Source organism: Artemia franciscana, chromosome 11 (genome assembly GCF_032884065.1).
Source record: "Artemia franciscana chromosome 11, ASM3288406v1, whole genome shotgun sequence".
In the NCBI taxonomy this organism is placed as follows: Eukaryota; Metazoa; Arthropoda; class Branchiopoda; order Anostraca; family Artemiidae; genus Artemia; species Artemia franciscana.
Genome location: NC_088873.1, coordinates 20622953 through 20644402, shown reverse-complemented (window position 1 = coordinate 20644402; position 21450 = coordinate 20622953). Strand labels below are relative to the sequence as shown.

Genomic DNA, 21450 nt, shown 5'->3' with positions numbered 1-21450 from the left:
TCCCATGGATTAAATGGACTGATAGAACGAAGTTGAAACTTAAAAGGAACAAAATTATCACCCCTCTACTTGTGTCGTCTTGAAATTGACTAGCGCTGTAAAGATAGCAAGAAAATAGAACAGGCATTGTTCTCTCACTGCTTGAAAAAACAGCCACCAAGTGGAAGGTACCTATTACAAATTATCGCCTCCTGGCCTCTAGAGGATATGTATCCATTAAATTTGAAAGTGAAATGCTAAAAGCTTGGAACAAAACAGTGCAGAGGTAAATTTGTGTTTGTTAGTGGGTATTCTTTTCGCTTACTTGACAGTATTTTCCACTAAGATACAATACATGCATATAATGAGTTGAGTTTGTAAAAATCAGTTTCCCTTTATATATTTTCTAGTTTTCAGTGAAACACTTGCCAATTTTACGGTGGCATACTTGGAGGGGTTGTTATTTTATTTGTTTACATCGGTCTTTTTTTCTTTTGACCTATACTTATGTGTAGGCTATCAGATATGCCGATTCTATTTCTTCTTCATTTTACCCAAAACAGCATTATAATAGGGCATAATGGGGTTATATAGCGCTGTTTTTCGGACTATTTTTGGGCTAGTGATTACGCATGTCTGGGCTACATGTTCTGCTAAAAGTCTAGCAGCCAGGATTATCGCATCTATCATTTGGCGTCATCCAAAACCAACCATTTGTTGAAGAAATAATCGATTAAACTTGGGAAGATAATATACAAGTATTTCAATAAACGTTTATTTTGATAAGAGTGTTTGAAAGCAATAATAAAGATTTCTATGGTAAAAATTTTGGTGAAGAGATTTTGCTATCTTCTAAAGCAGTTGAGTTAAAGGTAGCTAAGTGAAACTTCTAGGAGAGAACCTATGTCCTAAATTGTATCTTAAGGAGGCAGAGCTTGATCTAAAGGGAAGGGGAGGACAATTGTCCTGGGATAGAAATGCAAGCTAAAGATAATAATTATAAACAAGAAAACTTCATTAGGAAAAGAACTAGTTCAACATTCAAAATTATCTGTGTTGCTTGATAGGCTAGTTTTATGTTACCTATGTTGCTGAGCATTTTTTTTCAAGCAAAATTACTCGTTTTTGTAGCCTCTGGTCTTTCTCTTCTGTTTTGTTGTATGGGTGTATTTGTGCATTGGGGTGGTAGAGTAATGTAATAGGTTAAGCTTCATTGTAAGTTTGGTAACCTAGGTGCTTCCGTTAATAAAATTAAGAGTTTCTATCAGGCAAAATTCACAAAAACGTAGGGAGGCATAGATTTGAAATGGATTAGAAAAAGTATTGGTAAAATTCTAGTTAATTGACTTCTTGCTATCTTGGAAAGGGTTTAGGTTAGGAAAATGAAACTTTCAGGGATGGGTCTAGAGACTAAAGTATATGTCCCTGGAAGGTATTTTAAAGTACTACCTGTACTCCTTCTTACTCTAGAGGGCCCTGAAATTTGCCTACATGACAGGTCTATACCTAATGAAATTTTGAAAACACAACATTTTACCTTAATTTTCAGTTACTAGTTGCTTTTTCTCTGCCTTTAGTTCTGAAAATGCAATTCCTGTTATTTGAGTAGAATTTTGAGCCATATCAATGTTTTTTTTTCAAAATTTAGGAAATGTATTCGCATATCTTTAAAACCTTATAAAATGGAATTAAGCACAGTTATGAAGCTGAAAACAATTTTGTTGTACTTCAATTAAGCAAAGATCTATTTTGCAAGGTTTCACTTTTATAACACACATATTTTTAAAGGTCATCAAAGGTCAGGGCCCTCTAGAGGGAGAAGGAGCAGAGATAGTTGCTTCAAAATACCTTCCCGGGACATACTTTAGTCTGTAGATTCATCCCTGAAAGTTTCATTCTCCTAACCCAAACCCTTTCTGAGATAGCAAGAAGTCAATTAACTAGAATTTTACCAAAGTATTTTTACAATCTAGGGGGCAAGGTTTCTTTTCCATAATGACAATACCAAAAATTATATTTTTTATAATCTACTCCCCCCTTCAGTTATTGTCCCTACAGGCTTACCCTTGTTCCCCTATAATTCATCTGATTTATGGTTTCATCAAAACATTGCTCCTTACAGTAGCTTCTGGCAAACATGTCTAACAACACAATGACTATTGCATTTCATGTATGCAATTTATGCTTATGTCATTGCTCCAAGTTGTAATAGCTTTGAGATAAAATTAATAAGCTTTAAGCTACAGAAATTAGCATTAATTGTACAAGGCAACATTGGCATTCATTTTGTTTAGTTTACATTTACCATGTAAACAACTCAGTGTCAGTTTAAAAGGCAATTATGCTAAATATAATCATTTTTAAAAGTCTATCTGTTCAATGTTCTTATTACCTGAACAATTGTTTAGGGTCATGAAACTATTGTTAATAGATGCATTTTGAATTTTGTAACATCTTTTTCTCTTGCAAAATTACCACAAACTCACCATTATAGAGTTATTATATATTTGCACATTAGGGGGGGGGGGTAAAGCATAGCATATATTAAATACAACAATGGCTAGTTTACATATTTAATATATGCTATGTTCTACCCCACCCCCCTGATGTGCAAATATATAGCCCAAATTTGTTTCTAAACTATTACAGATTTGCCATTTCAAATATCTGATCAACAAAACTGGAAATGATTGTAATTCTATATGTGTAAATACAGGATATTTGGGCTGGAATAACTGCATAATGGTGAGTTTGTGGTAGTTTTGCAAGAGAGGAAAGATGTTCCAAAGGTCAGAATACATCTATTAACAATAGTTTCATGACCCTAAACAATTGTAAAGGTAATAGGAACATTGACCATCTGTCTTAATGGGTGTAGTTGCTTAGTTGGTTTAAAGTGGTAATAAGGATCCTTTGTTTAGGGCATCAATATTAGCAGCATAAATGAAATATCTCTAATAGCTATTAAGTTGAACACTTTTCTATGTTTCTTAAATTTACACTCTCTCTGTTATCTTAAATTTGGAGCAAATAACATTTACAGGCATGATCTTTTCCAATTGTGTTATAAGTAAAGGAGAAACAAAGAAAAGAATATTTAGGAAAAAAGGTGCTAAGAAGTAGGTATGACTATGGAATTCTCTAATCACCTTATACATGAATTAAGACAAGGTAGGGTTAGTTCTCTTTAATATGTACATAAGCTTCTTAAGCTATAAACTCCTTATAAGTCTTGTAGCACCATTTATGGCAAGGCTCAACCTGACTCTTAAATTAATGAATTGAAACTAAGATAAGAAGCAACATAAACTACAACACTTGCAGAAATATAAGCCTAAGCCTGTATCCAGCTGAAAACCACCAGGAATTTATATTCATACAGGGTTTTTCATTGCACTTAAGGGGGGAGAGGCAGAAATCAGATTTGCAAGAAAAAGCTGGAAAACTGGTACTTTACAGTAGAAAATTTATAGTATTTCAAGTAAAGTATGTATCCTTATTAATTCCTGAAGAGAACATTGAATTTGTAATAAAAGGAAGAAAAATGTTTTTCCAGGTTTGATATTTCTGATCATATAGTAAATACATTTATATGCTTTGTATTGTAATTATACTATATTAATACATATTTCATAAATGTTACACTTCACATTTTATTAACCTAACCCACTACCATTTAGATTGGTTTAAGCCTTAATCTATATATGAGAGAGTAAAATCCTTTTTGGTTCAATAATATAATGTATCTTTCAAAAGACAGTATACTTTAGGCCAATAAAACCAGCACCTTTAATAAATAACATTTATGTAAGTAAGTAAATTGTATTATTTTCTTAGGAAAGCACATTCAACTTTCACTCTAATTAAAAATTTTAATATTTAAAGTATTGACAGTGTAGGGGGGAGAGGCAGCAAAATATACATTTTGCTCCTCTCCTCCCTGCTAAGAAAAAACCTAGATCCAGCACTGTAAGGAGGTCAAGCTTCCATATCTAATCCTTCTGTATTTCTTAGGTTCAGAGGACTTATAAGAAAAAATCCCTCTACCTGCCTTAGCTTTGGTAAAAAACAGCCCCTATATCCTTATTTTACACTCTTTCCATTTGTCATTATCAATTTTCAGTAAATGCACTTCATCCCCCCAGATAATCCTAGATACAGCCTTAGCATAAATAAAAATCTGGTCAATATGTACAAGATTCCATAGCTGACATAGGGACAAGGTGAACATGCAAGTCAATTCCTTTTTCTATGCTATTCATTTGCAAGTGCACCCTCTCTCTACCTGATGGTCCCATTTTTAAATCAGGAGTTAAGCAGGGTTGTGTTCTATCCCCCTTTATATGGATCATTTTGATGGACTTCGTCTTAAGGAGCACAGGAAAGGCAATTGGAGACCATGGAATCAAATGGGGAGGAAGAACGCTCCTGGACTTAGATTATGCTGATGATTTAAGCATATTAGATGAAAGTGTGAGCAAAATGAATGAATTTTTAGAGGTTTTACGAGTTCAGGGTGCTAAAATAGGCTTGAAAATTAATGTAAAGAAGACTAAGTCACTAAGGTTAGGAATAAGTGAAGATGAACAGGTGACCTTAGGTAACGAAAAGATTGATCAGGTTGGGAGCTTCAGTTACCTTGGTAGTATTATTAGTAAAGATGGTGGGAGCAGTGAAGATGTTAAAAGTAGAATAGCTAAAGCTCAGGGTGTTTTTTCACAGTTAAAAAAAGTTTGGAAGAATAGAAAGATAAGCCAGCAAACCAAGATTAGAATATTGGAAGGTATAGTGATGACAGTGGTCAAATATGGCTCTGAAGCATGGACACTTCAAAAGACAGATGAAAATTTACTAGATGTTTTCCAGAGAAATTGCCTACGGATTGTTCTGGGTACCCGGCTGACTGACCATATTTCAAACAGTAGGTTGTACAAAAAGTGTGGTTCAATCCCGCTTTCTGGGGCTATAATGAAAGAAAGGTTGAGATGGCTAGGCCACGTTCTACGGATGAAGGATGACAGATTACCGAAGATTGTCCTTTTTGGCCAACCGTCTGGGGCTAAACGGAAAGCAGGTCGTCCTTGTCTGGGTTGGGAGGATGTCATAAATAAGGATTTAAAGGAAATGGGAACTTCCTGGGAGCGTGTAAAGAGGGAGGCTTTAAACAGATTAGGTTGGAGGAGGAGCGTGCGTAGCTGTGTTGGCCTCAGGCGGCTTGGTGCTGCAGTGAGTTATTAGTAGTAGTAGTATATTTCTTCATTAGGCACACAGTCATACTTTCTGGATCTTGTATTTAACTGGTGATCTTCTCAGTTGGAAATTTATTTACATGTGTGATTGTGTGCAGGATTGAACAAAATATAGTTTGAAACAATTTTAATATGTCTACAATAATACATAGAAACAGTAATCTGATTAGTAGAAACTTTCTGGCTATGTCAAAGTAAGTATTTCATTTTTTAGTGTTTTTTTTTTAATTTTTAAATATTCTTTGGCTATATTTGGGACCATCAGGGGGGGGGAAGGTGTGTTTACATGTGAATAAATTATTACATTTAGCAATAGCATACAAAAAGAAAACTACTGATGTCTCTTAACAAATTGCATTTTGGAGGTTCTGCTTATGATCAAGGATTTCAATCTTCCTCAGGTTGGTAGAAATGGGGATAGATAGTATCCTAGCCTAGGTAATTTTGGTGTAGGAGAATAAAACAGTAATGGCTATAGACTTTTACAATTTTGTACTTATAACAATCTAGTTATAACCAATATGGTGTTTGGTCATAAAATGGCCCATAAGTTCACATGTTATTCACATGATGGTAAAATAGCACACCTTATTGATTATGTTATAGTAAACCAAAGAGTGGCAGGATCAGTACAAAATACTAGGGTATATAGGAGTGCTGTTATTGATGTTAAAAGTAAAGATCACCCTCTAGTAGTGTTTAGGGATAATTTAAAGCTGAAATTTTGGAAGGGTAACTACCTCCAGGGAAGTTATGATATTGTTATACTCCAGGATGAGAATTTGAGAGAAAGTTTCCAGGAAGAGTTGAATACTAAACTTGAGAGTATAAAAATTTGACAATGTTGTAGATGTTTGGAATAATTTAAAAAAAAACAATTGGTGAAGTTGCTGATAGTGTCTTAGGGGAGAAAGTTAGGACTGCAGCTAGGAATATTAGTAAAAAAGCTTTATGTTTGATAGTGAGGAGAAGGGTTTTGTACCCTTCTGATTGATTGAAAAGAATGTAAAGAAATTGGAGAAGGTATTAAAATATGAACTAAGGAGGTATGAAGTGGAGGTCATGGATAAAATTGCCAAGGATCTGGGAGATGCTAGACAGCATAATAGTAAAATATTATGCTACCATGTTAATAAATTGGAGGGGAGTAGTCAATCTGGACTTGTCTTAGTTAAAGATAGGAATAGGGCCACAATTAGTGATGAGGAAAGAATTAAAGAGAGATGGGCAGAACATTTTGCGAATTTGCCAAATCAAGATACAGTTGCAGGAAAAGATATAGAGGAAAATGAAAGAGTTTGTAATACCTTGGATGTGAAGAAAGATTTGTTTTGTGAGGAAGAATTAGTGACAGTATTAAAAGGATTAAAAAACAATAAGGCTCAAGGTGCTGATAGTGTGGTAAATGAGTTATATGGTGGCTCTGAAGTTAGAAATAAGTTGTTGAAGATTATGAATATGATTTTTGAAAAAAGTGGTAGGCTCTAGGTGCTGATAGTGTGATAAATGAGTTTCTTAAATATGGTGGATCTGAGGTTAGCAATAAGTTACTGAAGATTATGAATATGATTTTTGAAAAATTGGAAGTACCTAACAATTTTAGGGAAACCTTAATTAAACCACTGTACAAGAAAGGTGATAAGAGTGTGTGTTGCAATTATTGAGGCATTAGCCTGGTCTCTGTTGGTAGCAAATTACTTAGTAATATGATACTTTTTAGACTGAGAGATGCTATTGACAAAGTTTTAAGAGAAGAACAGTGTGGTTTTAAAAAAGGTAGAAGATTTGTCGACCAAATTTTCACTATTAGGTTAATAATTGAGAAGTGCCTTACATGTCAAACAGCATTGCTTCTCAGTTTTGTAGATTATGAGCAAGCATTTGATTCTGTTGGTAGAAGAGCTTTAGCAAAGGTCTTATCCTTATATAGTATACCAGACAAATACATTAATGTGATTAGTGCTATGTGTGAGAATGATACTGCTGCAGTTAAGGTAGGAAATGAGGTTAGCAGCTGGTTTTGTGTTAAACCAGGAGTTAAACAGGGTTGTATTCTATCCCCCTTCATATGGATCATTGTGATATACTTTGTCTTAAGGAGCACAGAAAAGGCAATGGGAGACCACATAATCAAATGAGGATAAAAACTCTCCTGGATTTAGATTATGCTGATTTCATCCTAGCTGAAAATGTGAGCAAATTTAATGAAATTTTAGAGGTTTTGAAAGTTCAAAGTGCTAGAATAGGTTTGAAAATTAATGTTAAGAAGAATGTTAAAAAGTTATTAGGGCTAGAAATAAGTGAAGATGAAAAGGTGACGTTGGGTAACAAAAAGATTGATCAGGAGGGCAGCTTCACTTACCTTTGTAGTATTATAAGTAAAAACAGTGGGATCAGTGAAGATGTTAAAAGTAGAATAGCCAAGGCTTGGGGTGCTGTTTCACAGTTTAAACAAGTTTGTAAGAATAAGAAGATAAGTCTGTAAACCAAGATTAGAATATTGGAAGGTACAGTGATGACAGTGGTCAGATATGGTTCTAAAGCATGGACACTCCAAAAAGCAGATGAAGATTTACTAGATGTTTTCCGGAAAATTGCCTACAGATTTTTCTGGGTACCTGGCTGACTGACTGTATTTCAAACAGTTGGGCTGTTCAAAAATGTGGCTCAATCCTGCTTTCTAGGGCTGTAATGAAAGAAAGGGTGAGATGGCTAGGGCATATTCTACAGATGATGTTTGACAGATTGCCAAAGATTATCCTTTTCAGCCAACTGGCTAAGGCTAAATAGAAAACAGGCCATCTTCATCTGGGGTGGTAGGGTGTCATAAAGAAAGATTTAGAGAAGATAGGAACTTCCTGGGATGGTCTAAAGAGGGAGGCTTTGAATAGATTGGGATGGAGGAGAAGTATGTGTACCTGTGTTGGCCTCAGGTAGCTTGGTGCTGTGGTGAAATTTTATTATTATTAGTAGTATATATATATATATATATATATATATATATATATATATATATATATACTGTTATTTATTGTGTAATAAGATGGATAATTTACTTTTTTCATGTTATTGTACTTTCTATTGTTTATTCTGATGTCAAACACAATAGGCAGTTTTATATTGTGAGCTGTAGGGGGTGTGTTCAGGCTGTATGTAGGGTTGGTGGGAACCAGGGCAAAATCACCCCTGCCCCCCCAAAAAAAAACCACTTGTTTGTGAATTACAAAATTACTATTGCAATCACATTTGAAATATGTTTCTAGTTCAGTGCCCCATTGCAGAAGAACCTTCTGCAATTGAAATTTGCAGCTTGGTGCTGTGGTGAAATTTTATTAGTAGTAAAAGTAGTAAAACACCGGTTAAGACTAATATTTGGTCTGGTTTTGCCTTCAAACTGTGTTTCTCCTCTTTAAAATAATAGTAATAACTAATATTTGGTCTGAATTTTCATTTAATTATTTTTTCGCAGAGACACTTCATATGGAAGGGGTCATTGTATAAACTTCAGAGGGGGCTCTTTCAGATGGAAATTGGAAGTTCTAGTGCCCTTTTTAATAGTCAAAAATGATTGGGGGCAACTACCCTCCACCACTCCTTTCCCCCGAAAAATCTTAAGATAGCCATTATGTTAAAAATAGTTCCCAGATCAAAAATTATAATTTCAGGTCAATACAATTCCCAGGGCCAAGGAATAGGCATTGTAAGTTATGGCCTGGGGGCAATTATGGTTTCTATTGAAGGAATGCTGATGTAAACTTCAGAGAGGGCTCTTTTAATTGGAAGTTGAAATTTCTAGTTCACTTTTTGAGAGTCAAAAGAGATGAGAGGGCAACTAGTCCCTTTCCACGCCCCTTTTCCCCAAGTAAATCTGATATTAATTTTGAGATAGCCATTCTGTTAAAAATAGTTCGAAGATCACATAATAAAAGCTCCCTGGTCAACAGAACCCCCCAGGGCCTGGGGGCAGGTATGTAAGTTATGTCCTAAGGATGGTTCTGATAGAAGGGATGCTTGTATAAGCTTCAGAGATGGCTCATTTGACTGGAAATTGAAAGTTCTAGTTCACTTTTTAAAAGTCGAAAGAATTTAGAGGGCAACTAGCCTCCCAACGCCATTTTTCCCCAACCCATCTGATAACAATTTTGAAATTTGATGTTTTGAGCCATTTGTTAAAAATAGTTCAAAAATCATGTAATAAAAACTTTGGGGTCATCACAACGCCCCAGAGCCTGGGGGCAAGGGTTTAAAGTTTTGCCCCTGGGGCATATAAGGTTGCAAAAATTAGGTTGTATGCAATAGATTGTAAGGTTGTATGTAAGGGGAGGTTGTATAAACTTCAGAGGTGGCTCATTTCATTCGAAATTGAAAGTTCTAGTTACCTTTATATGAATCAAAAAGGATTGGAGATTTCTTATTCCCTTTTTAACAGTCAAAATTGATTCAATGGCAACTAGCTCCCTGCCAACCCTCTTTTCCCCAAATGTGTCCAATCGAATTTTTTTTATATTGACATTTTCTTTAAAATAAACCAAAGATCATATAACAAAGACTCCAGGGATAGAACAGCCCACTAGAACCTGAGGACAAGTGTTGTAAATTATGCCCCAGGGGCATATAAGGTTTTTATGGAAGGGGTGGTAGTATAAATCTCATAGGGGGTTTAATTCAATTGGAAATCGGAAGTTATAGTGCCCTTTCTAGGAGTCAAAACTGATTGGAGGGCAAAGAGCCTGCACGCCATTTTTTCCCCAAATGCATCTGGTAAAAATTTTAATCTTATTTCGTGGATTATATGACAAAACTCTAGGGTGGACACAACCCCCCAGGGTTAGGCGTTGTAAGTTGTGCCCTGAGGGCATATATGGTTTTTATAAAAGGGCTGCTTTTATAAACTTTAGAAGGGGTTCATTTGATTGGAAATTGAAAGTTCTAGTTCACTTTTTAAGATTCAAGAGATTTGAGATCAACTAGCCGCTGCCCCACGCCCTTTTCCCCTGAACCTTTCCAATAAAAATTTTGAGATAGCCATTTTATTGGAAATAGTTCAAACATCAGATAACAAAACCTCCAGGGTTAACAAAACACCCCAGAGCCCACTGGCAAGTGTTTTAAACTATGGCCCGTGGCATGTAAGGCTCTTATGTAAGGGGTGGTTGTATAAAGCTCAGAGGTAGCTTGTTTGGTTGAAAATTAAAAGTCTCACTCATCTTTTTAAGAGTCAAAAGTGATTGAAGGCCATCTACACCCCCACCTCCCCTACAAACTCTTTTCCTTAAGCGCAACTGATGGATTTGAGATAGCCATTTTCTTTGAAATATATAGCCTAAATGATCAAATCACAAAACTTCGGTGTAACATACCCCCCCCCGAGTGTGGGGGAACTAAGGGTTGTAACTTGTGCCCCGGGGGTATATAAGGTTTTATGGAAGGAGTGGTTGTATAAACCTCAGAGGCGACTCAAATGATTAGAAATGCAAAGTTCTAGTTCCCTTTTTAAGACTCAAAAGTGATCCAATGGCAACTAGCCCCCCCTACACTAACTCTCTTTTTCAAATGCATCTGATCAAATTTTTTACACAGCCATTTTGTTTTAAAATTGACCAAAAATCATATAACAAAAACTCCAGGTATAACACAGCCTCCTAGAACGTGGGGGCAAGTATTGTAGGTTGTGTCCCGAGTGCATATAAGGTTTTTATGGAAGGGATGGTAGTAGAAACTTCAAAGGGGGCTTATTTGATTGTAAATCTGAATTTCTAGTGCCCTTTTTAAGAGTCAACAGTGATCGAATGGCAACTAGCGCCCACTCCATTGCCCTTTTTTCCCAAACGCATTCAGTCAAATTTTTGAGATAGCCATTTTGTTCAAAATAGTTTTAAGATTAAATAACGAAAAATCCGGGTTTGAAACAGCCCCCCAGAGCCAGTAGGCAAGTGTTGTAAGTTAGGTACTGGCAGCATATAAGGTTTTTATGTAAGGGGTGGTCATAAAAACTTCAGAGGTGGCTGATTTGATTGGAAATAGAAAGTTCTAGTTACTTTTCTACAACTCAAAAGTGAACAGAGGGCATCGACCCCCCCCCCCATCCCTTTGCACACACTCTTTTCCCCTAAAGCATTCAATCAAAATTTTTAGATAGCCATTTTTTTTTAATGTTCCAAAAATCAGATAACAAAAAGTCAACATATCCCCCCCCCGAGCCCGGGGGAAGGGTTGTAAATTATGCCTGGAGGCATATAAGGTTTCTGTGGAAGAGATAAACTTCTGAAGGGACTCAAACGACAAGAAATTTAAGGTTCTAATTCCCTTTTTGAGAGTCCAAAGTAATCTTATGACAACTACCCCCCCCCCCACCAACCACCTTTTTTCCAAATACCTCTGATCAAATTTTTGAGATTTTCGTTTTATCTGAGAAAGACCAAATATCATATAATAAACAATCTAAGGGGTACACAGCCCCCCCCGAAACCCGGGGGCAGGTGATGTAAATTACGCCCTGGGGATATATAAGATTTTTTGGAAGGAATGATCATATAATTTTGTCGGGGGCTGATTTGGTACTTGTGTATTATTCAGAACACACTCAATAAGTGAAGTTAGGTTAGATATACTATATCACTATGCGTTCCTTCTCGTAAGAGTATAAAGTGATGTTGTGTCCATTGACGCACTGTTTTGTTGGGAGCAACAACCCCTCATCCTGGAAATATATAATTGCCTCTTTTTCAGTCTTTTGCAAATCTCAAATCTTCGTTTCAAAATCCATGTTCAGACACTAATTTCTATCACTATGCGCAGCAAACTAAATTGACTTTTGTCTTTGTGGCTATGAAACCGGATTTTCTCATAAAATATACCTGCTTTCTCACAACTCTGCTTGATTTGACCCTTTCTCACAACTCTACTTTTTAAAATGATAAAAAAAAACTTTAGCGTAAAGAGCAGGGCGTTGAGGAGGGAGCATCCCCTTTCATGCACGTGGTAATTTCTGTTGGTTTTAAGTTTTAATGTCGCTCCTTACTTTCGGCTGAAAAAATAGTTTTTTTATATTTAATCTCTGGACGTTTTTGAATAGATGCATGTTTTGATTTTGGCTCGCCACACTTGAATAATTAAAACTAAATTTGCGTATTAATTTTGTTTTGGCTAAACAGCTTTTTCATAGTTTTGATCGGACATTTTTGAGAAAAAAGGGTGGGGAAGGAGGCATATTTGCCCTCCAATTTTTTGACTACTTAAAAAGGCAACTAGAACTTTTAATTTTTTTTGAAAGTTTTTGTTAGTAATAAACGTACATAACTTACCAATTGACTTACGTAACGATCTTCCATATTCTTATGTTTAGGAGATGAACCTCCTCGTATGCGTAATAATTTCTGATCGTTTTAATGCTGCTCCTTATGTCCAGTTGAAAAACTTTTTCATATTTATTTTTTCATTGTTTTTCTTAAGAATGCTAGAAATTCTCTTCCCCCATGATAAATTTTCCATGGAAAGATCATCCCACATAAACCCCTCCCTTCGACCCTTTCCCCCAATCAGAAAAAATCCCCCTGAAACCGTCTGTATATTTCCCATTAACCATTACTATATGTAAACAATGATCAAAGTTTGTAACTTGCAGCCCCTCTCCCGGGGACTGTGGGGGAGTAAGTCACCTCCAAAGACATAGTTATTAGGTTTTTCGACTATGCTGAACAAAATGGCTATCTCATAATTTTGGTCACAAAAAGGGCGCTAGGACTTTTGATTTCCGTTAGATTGAGCCCTTTCGCGACATTCTAGGACCACTGGGTCGATACGATCACCCCTGAAAAAAAAACGCACTTGTGATTCTTCTGGCAAAAAAAATACGAAATTCCACATTTTTGTAGATAGGAGCTTGAAACTTCTACATTATGGTTCTCTGATACGCTGAATGTGATGGTGTGATTTTCGTTAAGAAACTATGACGTTTAGGGGGTGTTTCCCACTATTTTTCAAAATAGGGCAAATTTTCTCAAGCTCGTAACTTTTGATAGGTAAGAAACAAATTTGATGAAACTTATATATCTAAAATCAGCATAAAGGTCGCTCCTTCCTACAGTTCGTAAACACGAACTGTTTGACTAATAAATTTAAGCTAAATGGAAATGGGACATCTAGTTCGCTAAGCCGGATTTGGATTTATAATGATCACCAAAAACAGGGACAATCGAATAAATAATGGTGACAAGTTTCCGGGATAATACACACAAAGGAGAAGGAGTTTTTCCAATTTTAAACAGGAAGAAATTAGGCGGCAATGTCCAATAATGAGCTGAGTTAGTTTATAATTCGGAGTATATTTTGAAGCTGAGATAAGGTCATCTTTATTTTTGAGAAAGTGGCTAGGTCATATACTAATATTATTTTCAAAGTGATAGAACCATTTATCATAAAGAATATTTTTAAAATCAGTAGTATTTATTCTAGTAGGAAACTCATTGTTTAAAACACCTGTACCAAGTAACTCATCGAAGTCTGTATAATGGCTATGTTGGAGAGAGTTCTTCAATGGAGGGAAAGTTGGCTTCATTAAAGGAGGCCAGAAGGATGGGCGACTCTTTTTGGAATACCTCATGACAACCAATTCTATAGCTCTATATTGTAAAGGTAACACGCCTGCTAATGATGTAATTACCTCAGTCGGTGAGGAACGAAAAGATTTAGAAATCTTTTTCTAAATAAAAGGGAACGCGCTGAGCAGAATTAAGCAATCGGTGAACGTTTTTCTTTCTGAAGGCTCCCAACCAGACAGAAGAAGCATATAAAATGACACTTTTCTACAACTGATATATACAACTTCCGAAGAGCATATGGCTTCAGGCCCCATGTTGTCTTTGCAGCGCATAATAATTTGGCCGTGTCTCGCTTAGAATGAAATATGCATATTTCACAATAGCTTTCTATCGAGATAACCATGATGTGTTTAACTTTATCCTGGATTTTAATTTTAATTCCTCCAACTAAAATATTTACATCAGGTATCTTATTTTTATTCGCAAATAGAATAGCCTCCGTGTTAGATTGATCAAAAGTAAGTTTATTTTTATCAGCCCATGATTTGGAATCAGTAAAAACAATTTTTGAAAATTTTTTGATCAAATTTACACTTTTTGCAGTGATTTTAACACAAACATCATTGGCATAGATTATGCTTGAATAGTACAACTATCATCAATTTTAATACGTTAAAGATCATTAATATGTATTAGCCACAGGAAAGGTGATTGAACACCTCCTTGTATATTACCCCCATCCCTAACTGTAAAAGTCTATAACCTACTACGTCATTGTGCTTTACGCTTAACAAAATTGTATTACAAATATTTTCTTTTCCAGTTATTGCAGCATTGAAAATGAAAATTAAATTTTATTAGTAATAAAATCTTGAGCTGAAGATCTTTCTACAACTAATAGTATTATATGTCAAATATTCCGTTTGATTTTATTTGTACTTTCAAAGACTGTTTTAAGACACATATAGTTTTCAGTAAAGCGCCAATGAAGCAGTAGGTTTTAGACTCCCACAGTGAGAGAAGGGGGCAAACCCTAAACTATTGTTTGCAGAGATTTTTCTTCATTTCAAGCTTGATGTGTATGTTCAATTTAACTTTCACTCGTTTCACGATTTATTTACTCATTCATATTAGTACTTATTGTATGTTTGTTTGCTACGATTGTTTATTTAATTTCTGTCCGTTTTGGGTATCATCTATACTTCAATAGTAAAATATTTTTGTTTGTTTTAAGCTTGATTTACATATTCAATTTAAACTTTGTTCGTTTTAAGATTTATTAATTCATTTATAGTAGTACCTGTTGTATGTTTTTTGCTATGATTGTTCATTTAATGTCATTTAATTGCATGTTTCTATTTCTTCTGATTTTAAGTTTAATATGGTCTTTACTTTTCTTTTTCGGAATTTTTTTATTATTAATTTCTGCAAAATGACAATTGGGTCAAAAAACATAATTCCAAAGAATAAGAAAATATCTGCTATTATATACACATTTTGCAATCATAGGCAGTGCTATAGTGCTGCCTAAGTTAAGAGCAAAGGCTCAATGTATTTGTTATTTTTCAATAATGCACTATTACTACAACTACTACTTCTATTATGGCTACTACTAAGGCTAAGGGTATTAAAGTGAAAACTTCAGGGAATGCTGAGGGGGAATTGGAACTAAACTTCAACACACTATGTGTATACAGGTTGTCAAAAGGGAGTATCAGCAATACCTTAGGAATGGCTTAGAATATTAAGTTGAAACTTCCAGGGAATGGTGAGAGTGATGTTAACTTACCAAAAGAAAATGCAATATTTGCATTATACTGTCACTACTACTGCTAATACTATTAGTACTCCTACTACTACTACTGTGACTATTATTGCCACTAAGGCTAAGGGTATAAGGGTGAGAATTTCAGGAAATATTGAGATGACGTTGAACTAAATCAAAACACGCTATATGTATGCAGGCTGTTAAAATGGCATATCAACAATGTCTCAGGAATTGTTCAGGGCAGTGGTTCTAAAATTGTGGTACGCTTACCCCTTGGGGGTGCGCAAAAATTTTACGGCTAGCCAAAAAAATTATTAAGACTTTCAGGAATGAATATCAGTATATATATATTAAATTGTCAATACACATTCATTTTTTTTTCAGTTATCTAGGCTATGATTTTTTTTTTCCCGTTTTTCTGTGATATTCTGAGAAATAAAAACACATTGTTCGAAATAAGTGATGTTTTCAATAAATTTGAAATTCTGTTCTGTTCTTGAGAAGCTATGGGAATGTCAACCCTTCTTCTCTTAGTTTCTGCTCGTTTTAAGTTTGACTTGGTTATGTATAGTAATTTCTGTTTGTTTTAGGTGTCATTTATTTATTGATGGTTATTTATGGTAGTTTTACTCTCAAAAAATTATTTGATTTTGTTTCTGCTCATCTTTGTTTTAATATAGCTCTTTGCTTTTCTTTGAAAAACTTTTTTTGTGCCAAATTTTTTAAAATTAATATAAGAAAAGGCAAAACTACTTCGTCAGATTGAAATGAAAGCAAAGTAATTAAAGGAGATATCTCTAAATATTGAGACGATTCCTACAGGGTTGGGATGACTATAAGATTGTGTACACAGACGCCATTCATGTGTTAATTTAAAAAAAAAAATGGTTCTTGTGTTAGTCAGTACTCACTGGAGAAGTGAAATTAGGTTAATCCCAATGAAATATAGGCTTCATATAACCTTTAGTTTACATAATAATACAATTTGGGCTACATATTTGCACATTTTGGGGGTGTAAATATTTGGACAGCGTCGCTAATATAACCCTATCCCCCCCCCAATGTGCCTAAATAGTATAATATAGCCCATATTATACAAGTCCAATGCATTGTATCACCCGTCACTTGTCTTTGTAGATATGGACCCGGTTTTCTGAGATCTAACCTAAGCGTAATTGTTGAGTGTGTACTGGCTAAGACACAATTACCAAAAATATATATAACCTACATTTTATTACGTTTTTGCCAGTTGGGAAACATTTCAGGGAGGGATTTGAAGCCGCCCCCCCCCCCGGACATGATCTTTGGTAAACCAAAAATAGGAAAAGCTAGGGACACTGTTGTCAATTGGGCGTGGTTCCCTGGCCCTAGCTATTCAAAAATAGCTTTTTCGGGTGTTTTTTCATTGAATTTTTCTTTTCGGTGTACTCACTGAAAAGATTGAAAAAAGACGTCTCTGTTTCCTCTCTAGATATTGAGAAACACAGTATGCCCCTGTCCCTAATTTTTTTTGAATTGACGCCACGGGTTGGGAAGCACTCAGGCATGTTCAAGAGGCAAAATGTACTCTTGTCTATAACAGAGATTGTGTGAAGTGCATACACAGGAACTTATCGTGGAGGAAGGAGAAATTTTGTCATACGCACACAAAAAAGTGGTGAACATAAGGAGAATCATAGCTGAAAAAAAAGGCCTTTCACTAGGGTGTACGTTACACGTATACCATGGTTTTTAAAAATTAATATAAGAAAAAGCAAAACTACTTGGTCAGCTTAAATTAAAACAAAGTAATTGAAGGAAATATTTATAAATATTGACAATATTCCTACAGGGTTGGGACGGCTGTAAGAATGTGTACACAGACGCTATTCATGTGTATATTATAAACTGAGAATTTAGGACTAATCCAACAATAACGATTCAGGCATTACCTTGGAAACTATCTTGAGAAGAAATTCTAATTTTTTTCTCCTTATGATAGTACATCAAAACTGATATTTTCATTGTAGCCTTTATAAAATACCAAAAAGTCTTATTTGTTCTTAGTCCTCAGATTGTAGTTGATTAATTTTTTCCGCAGAGAACAACTTGATAACTTCTATTACTTTCCAATAGTTTTTGAGACAAGTCTCTCGAACCCAGTATTCAGTGCAGGGATCCAGCGAGATATCCATTCTTATGCTCTGAATTTAGTTTCAATGCTCTAATTTTGATTCTCTTTCTTTTTCCAGGCAAAATAGATGCATCAAATGTGTCATATTGGATGATGATACTAGCCCCTTATTCAAGAGAAATGTTTATTGTCAGAGGCCTTGAAAAAATTCTAGAAGAAAGAGAAATTAGAAAATCATACAATTCACAGTTAAAGAAAGCATGCGAATCATCATTAGGTAATCTCTTGCAGTTATTAAATATCATTAACTTATCTTTTTACAGTGCATTTCGTTTGTATTTGAATTATTTTTATTTGTTTGTATCTCATATGATTTTTTTTTATTTCAAGCTTTTCAGTCTCGTTTGTACTTGAAACTGGATCTACGTTGCATTGGCAACGTAAGATGTTGCGGCAACCTTTGTTCGGCTTCGCCGAGTAAAGTGTTGCAACACTTTGGTTTTGTTTCCTCGCTCAGATGAAACGCTGAAGTTGTTAATCTGTAAGGATCTTAAAATAAATACTAGGTACACTAACTCGCAAAAGTTGCAAACCCCTTATTGCAACTAGAAAAAGTTGCAAACTCCTCATCGCTAAAGATGATTGTAGCCTAAGAGCCGATTATTACTTACAAGTCCCCTACATGTCCTACCACTGGAACCAAATTGGTCTTACCATGAAATACACCGGAAACAAATAATAGGTACACCAACTAGCAAAAGTTGCGAAGCCCTCATTGCCGAAGATGATTATGAGCTAACAGCCGACTGTTGCTTAAAACTGCCCTATATGCCTCACAATTGGTATCGGCCTATTTTTGGTTTCAGTGTGTACCTTACTACTGAAGTTGTCAACCCCTTTAAGCTTTCAAACTGGTATATCTCATGAAGGAATTTTTCTACCAAAAAATGGATGACATATTTTTTGATCAGCTCATCAAGAGCTGTCGACTGCCGTTGAAAAAAAAAATTATCTGTCTTAGTTCAAAAGACTTTTTTGCCGTAGGCCAAGTTTCTAACGTCATCATTTTGAAAGGAGCAAAGGATAAACTCTAATTTCTTTAGCAATGAGAGAACTTTTAAAGTTTAAGAGGCACATCTGATACCATTTCTGTATCGGCCCATTTTTGGTTTCAGTATTTACCTTACTACTGAACTTGTCAACCCCTTTAAACTTTCAAACTGGTATATCTCACGAAGGAATTTTTCTTCCAAAAAATGGATGACATACACTTTGATCAGCTCATCAAGAGCTATCGACTACCGTCGAAAAAAAATCTATCTGTCTTAGTTCACAAGTTGACTTTTTTGCCGTAGGCAAAGTTTCAATCATCCCCTTCCCCTCACTCCTCGAATTACTCCAAAGAACTCTCCCTGAGAAAATTGTCTGTATATATGCCTAGAATAAAGCTACTGAAAAGGAATTGTTCTTTAAATTACTATGGATAAGAGAAGATTTATTTATGAAACTCAACATATCATGAATTTATAACAATAAGCTCACAACTGAAGAAAACCAACTTCCTTATAGTCTCCTTATTAAGTCTCCATGACCAATAAAGAACAAGGAAGGAAGTGGTAGTTCTAAGACTGGAATTGGTTCGACATCATAAGTAAGTGTAGGGTTTCTTTTAGACAAGCAGCATGCTCTTACCATTCTTCCATTTTTACTGCAATTGACTGCAATACTCTTTTATTCACTTTACTGGGGACCTATTTTTCGTACTGTTTGAAGTGTAGGCTGTAACTATAGTTTGCAATTCTCAACCTGTGCAGACGGTTGTTTGCCTATTATAATTGAGATTAAAAAGAGCCTTATCGACTGCTTTGATATCTGGCTCACCTAGAAGATCCTTAGGTCAACAGTTACACATATTGTCAAAATCTAGTCTTGACTTGGACAAATATCATAAGCAAAACTTTACTCCAACATTTGAAGAAGTTCAATTCAAACTCCTAAATTAAACAGAAAATGGAGACATTACATGTCCATAGCTTAAAATTAAATTCCCTTACAACCAGGGGTGTCATCCTGTGAAAACTACAGGGAGGGCAAGATCATTTTTTTCGAAATTTGGGGGGGGATTTTGTTGTTTTTTCAATGAAAATACCAAAAATGCTATTGTTCAATTACAAAACAAAAATGATGTTTTTCTAATCCAGGGGAGACAAAGAAATCTGGGGGGCACATGCACCCCTGCCCCCTTCCCAGCTGACACCTCTGCTCACAAACGAACTTCTTAAATTCAAATATTAATGTTGTTATTTTAGGGGAATAACATGATTTGTCGTCAAGTTGTTACTAATGTAAAAAAGAGAGACCATAGATGACTTTTTAGAGGAGAGTGCAAGCCTACAGACCTTGAATTTGTATCCAGGAATTTCGACCCAAATGGTCAGGCTTCAAGCTTTTTAAAAGTATCATTTCTTTTCTTGCATCCTGTTGTTCCTTAAATGGACATAAGAATAAGCAATAAATACAGTTGTGAGCCTATGGGTCTAATCTTTGTTATTGCAAAGTTGCATAAATATTTTAATTGTTTGCTATTGTTTATATGGACAGTGATTGCTGGGTGTACACTGTAAAGGTTTTTCAAGCCAACCGACCATGTCATTTGTGGTTTTTGCCAACCAGCCAGCCACCACTTAATTTTTATTTTTCCCTGGTTATCATATTTGAAACCCCGAGCAATTGCAGATTTAATTGTTGACACCTAGAATTTATGTTTATGATATGTTTTTTTTAATCAGAAGAAAAGGCTGTGAACATTACATAATAAGTGACGTTAGCACCTTTTTGCTTACAGCTTATAACACCTGTTCATACTCATTATTTCTAATTCAAACGAATTACTTTCGTTAACATTATTTTTCACTCTCACTGTCATACCCTTGATTCTTGAAGCCTCAACATATCTATTCAATTCGTGAACAGTTGGGTTCGAACCATTCAAATCATCTGCCTAATCTATTTTGTTCTAAGTAATGTTTTAGGCTATAAGTTTGTTTATTTGGAAATAAAATTTGTTTTCTATGTTGGGCGGAAAAAAAGTTTTTCTACGTGCAGTTTTGAGCTGAGAAACATCTGTTCTGAGAGGATTTGAGTACTATGTTGAGGAGTTTTTTGGATCAGTTATAGGAAGAAACCCCAGCTCAAAATCCCTCGTATGTGGTACTACCTAATCCTGCCTTGAAATGTCCTGTCTTTTAATCGGAACGTTCGTAAAGAACCATAAAAAAGAATTTAAATTTATAGTTTTTTCAATATGGAAGAGTTTACTCTTTATTGTCTTTTTCTATTTTCAGAGCAGTTGAAAATGTAAGCTAATGCTTTAAATCAAAGGTTTCCATGGTTTACTTCTTTTCAACCTCTTTATTATTTTAAGGTTTAATAGTTGGGCGTGAATTTCTTAAGCATCTTAATTGGTAAATTACTAAAATAAATAATACTATACAGGCGATTTTCGTGATTCTAAAGATTTTCGTAATCTGGCCCAAGAACGATAAGTCCCAATTGTAATAAACTAATGTTAGGAAGCGTGTGTATCCTTCTCTCATGTGTTAAGACTAAAATGTAATTTTAAGCAATAAATACAGAAAAATGTTAGGTTGATAGATAGATTAAGGATTGAATTTTCAAGTAATACCAGGAATTAAGTCCTTTTAACAATACTTCATTTTAAAGTTTTGTAAAAAATATTATTCTATAGCCAAAGCCAAATTTCTTGTTTCTTCGTAAAGTACATTGCGTAGGCTTTTGGAA

At 35.0% G+C, this 21450-nt stretch overlaps 1 protein-coding gene across 4 annotated transcripts in view; it reads left to right on the top strand.

Moving 5' to 3' along the window:
• Positions 1–691: 691 nt before the first annotated feature.
• The window catches only part of LOC136032951 (brefeldin A-inhibited guanine nucleotide-exchange protein 1-like), a 144233-nt gene continuing 123474 nt past the window's right edge, over positions 692–21450 (top strand). For 2 of the 4 annotated variants that reach the window (XM_065713435.1, XM_065713433.1), the window contains exons 1-2: positions 692–737; positions 17768–17926. In XM_065713435.1, coding sequence (XP_065569507.1) covers positions 17800–17926 — 127 coding nt within the window. In that variant the 5' untranslated portion in view covers positions 692–737; positions 17768–17799. Of the gene's footprint in view, positions 852–17767; positions 17927–21450 lie in introns of all 4 variants that reach the window. The other 2 variants (XM_065713431.1, XM_065713432.1) reach the window with 2 other exon arrangements.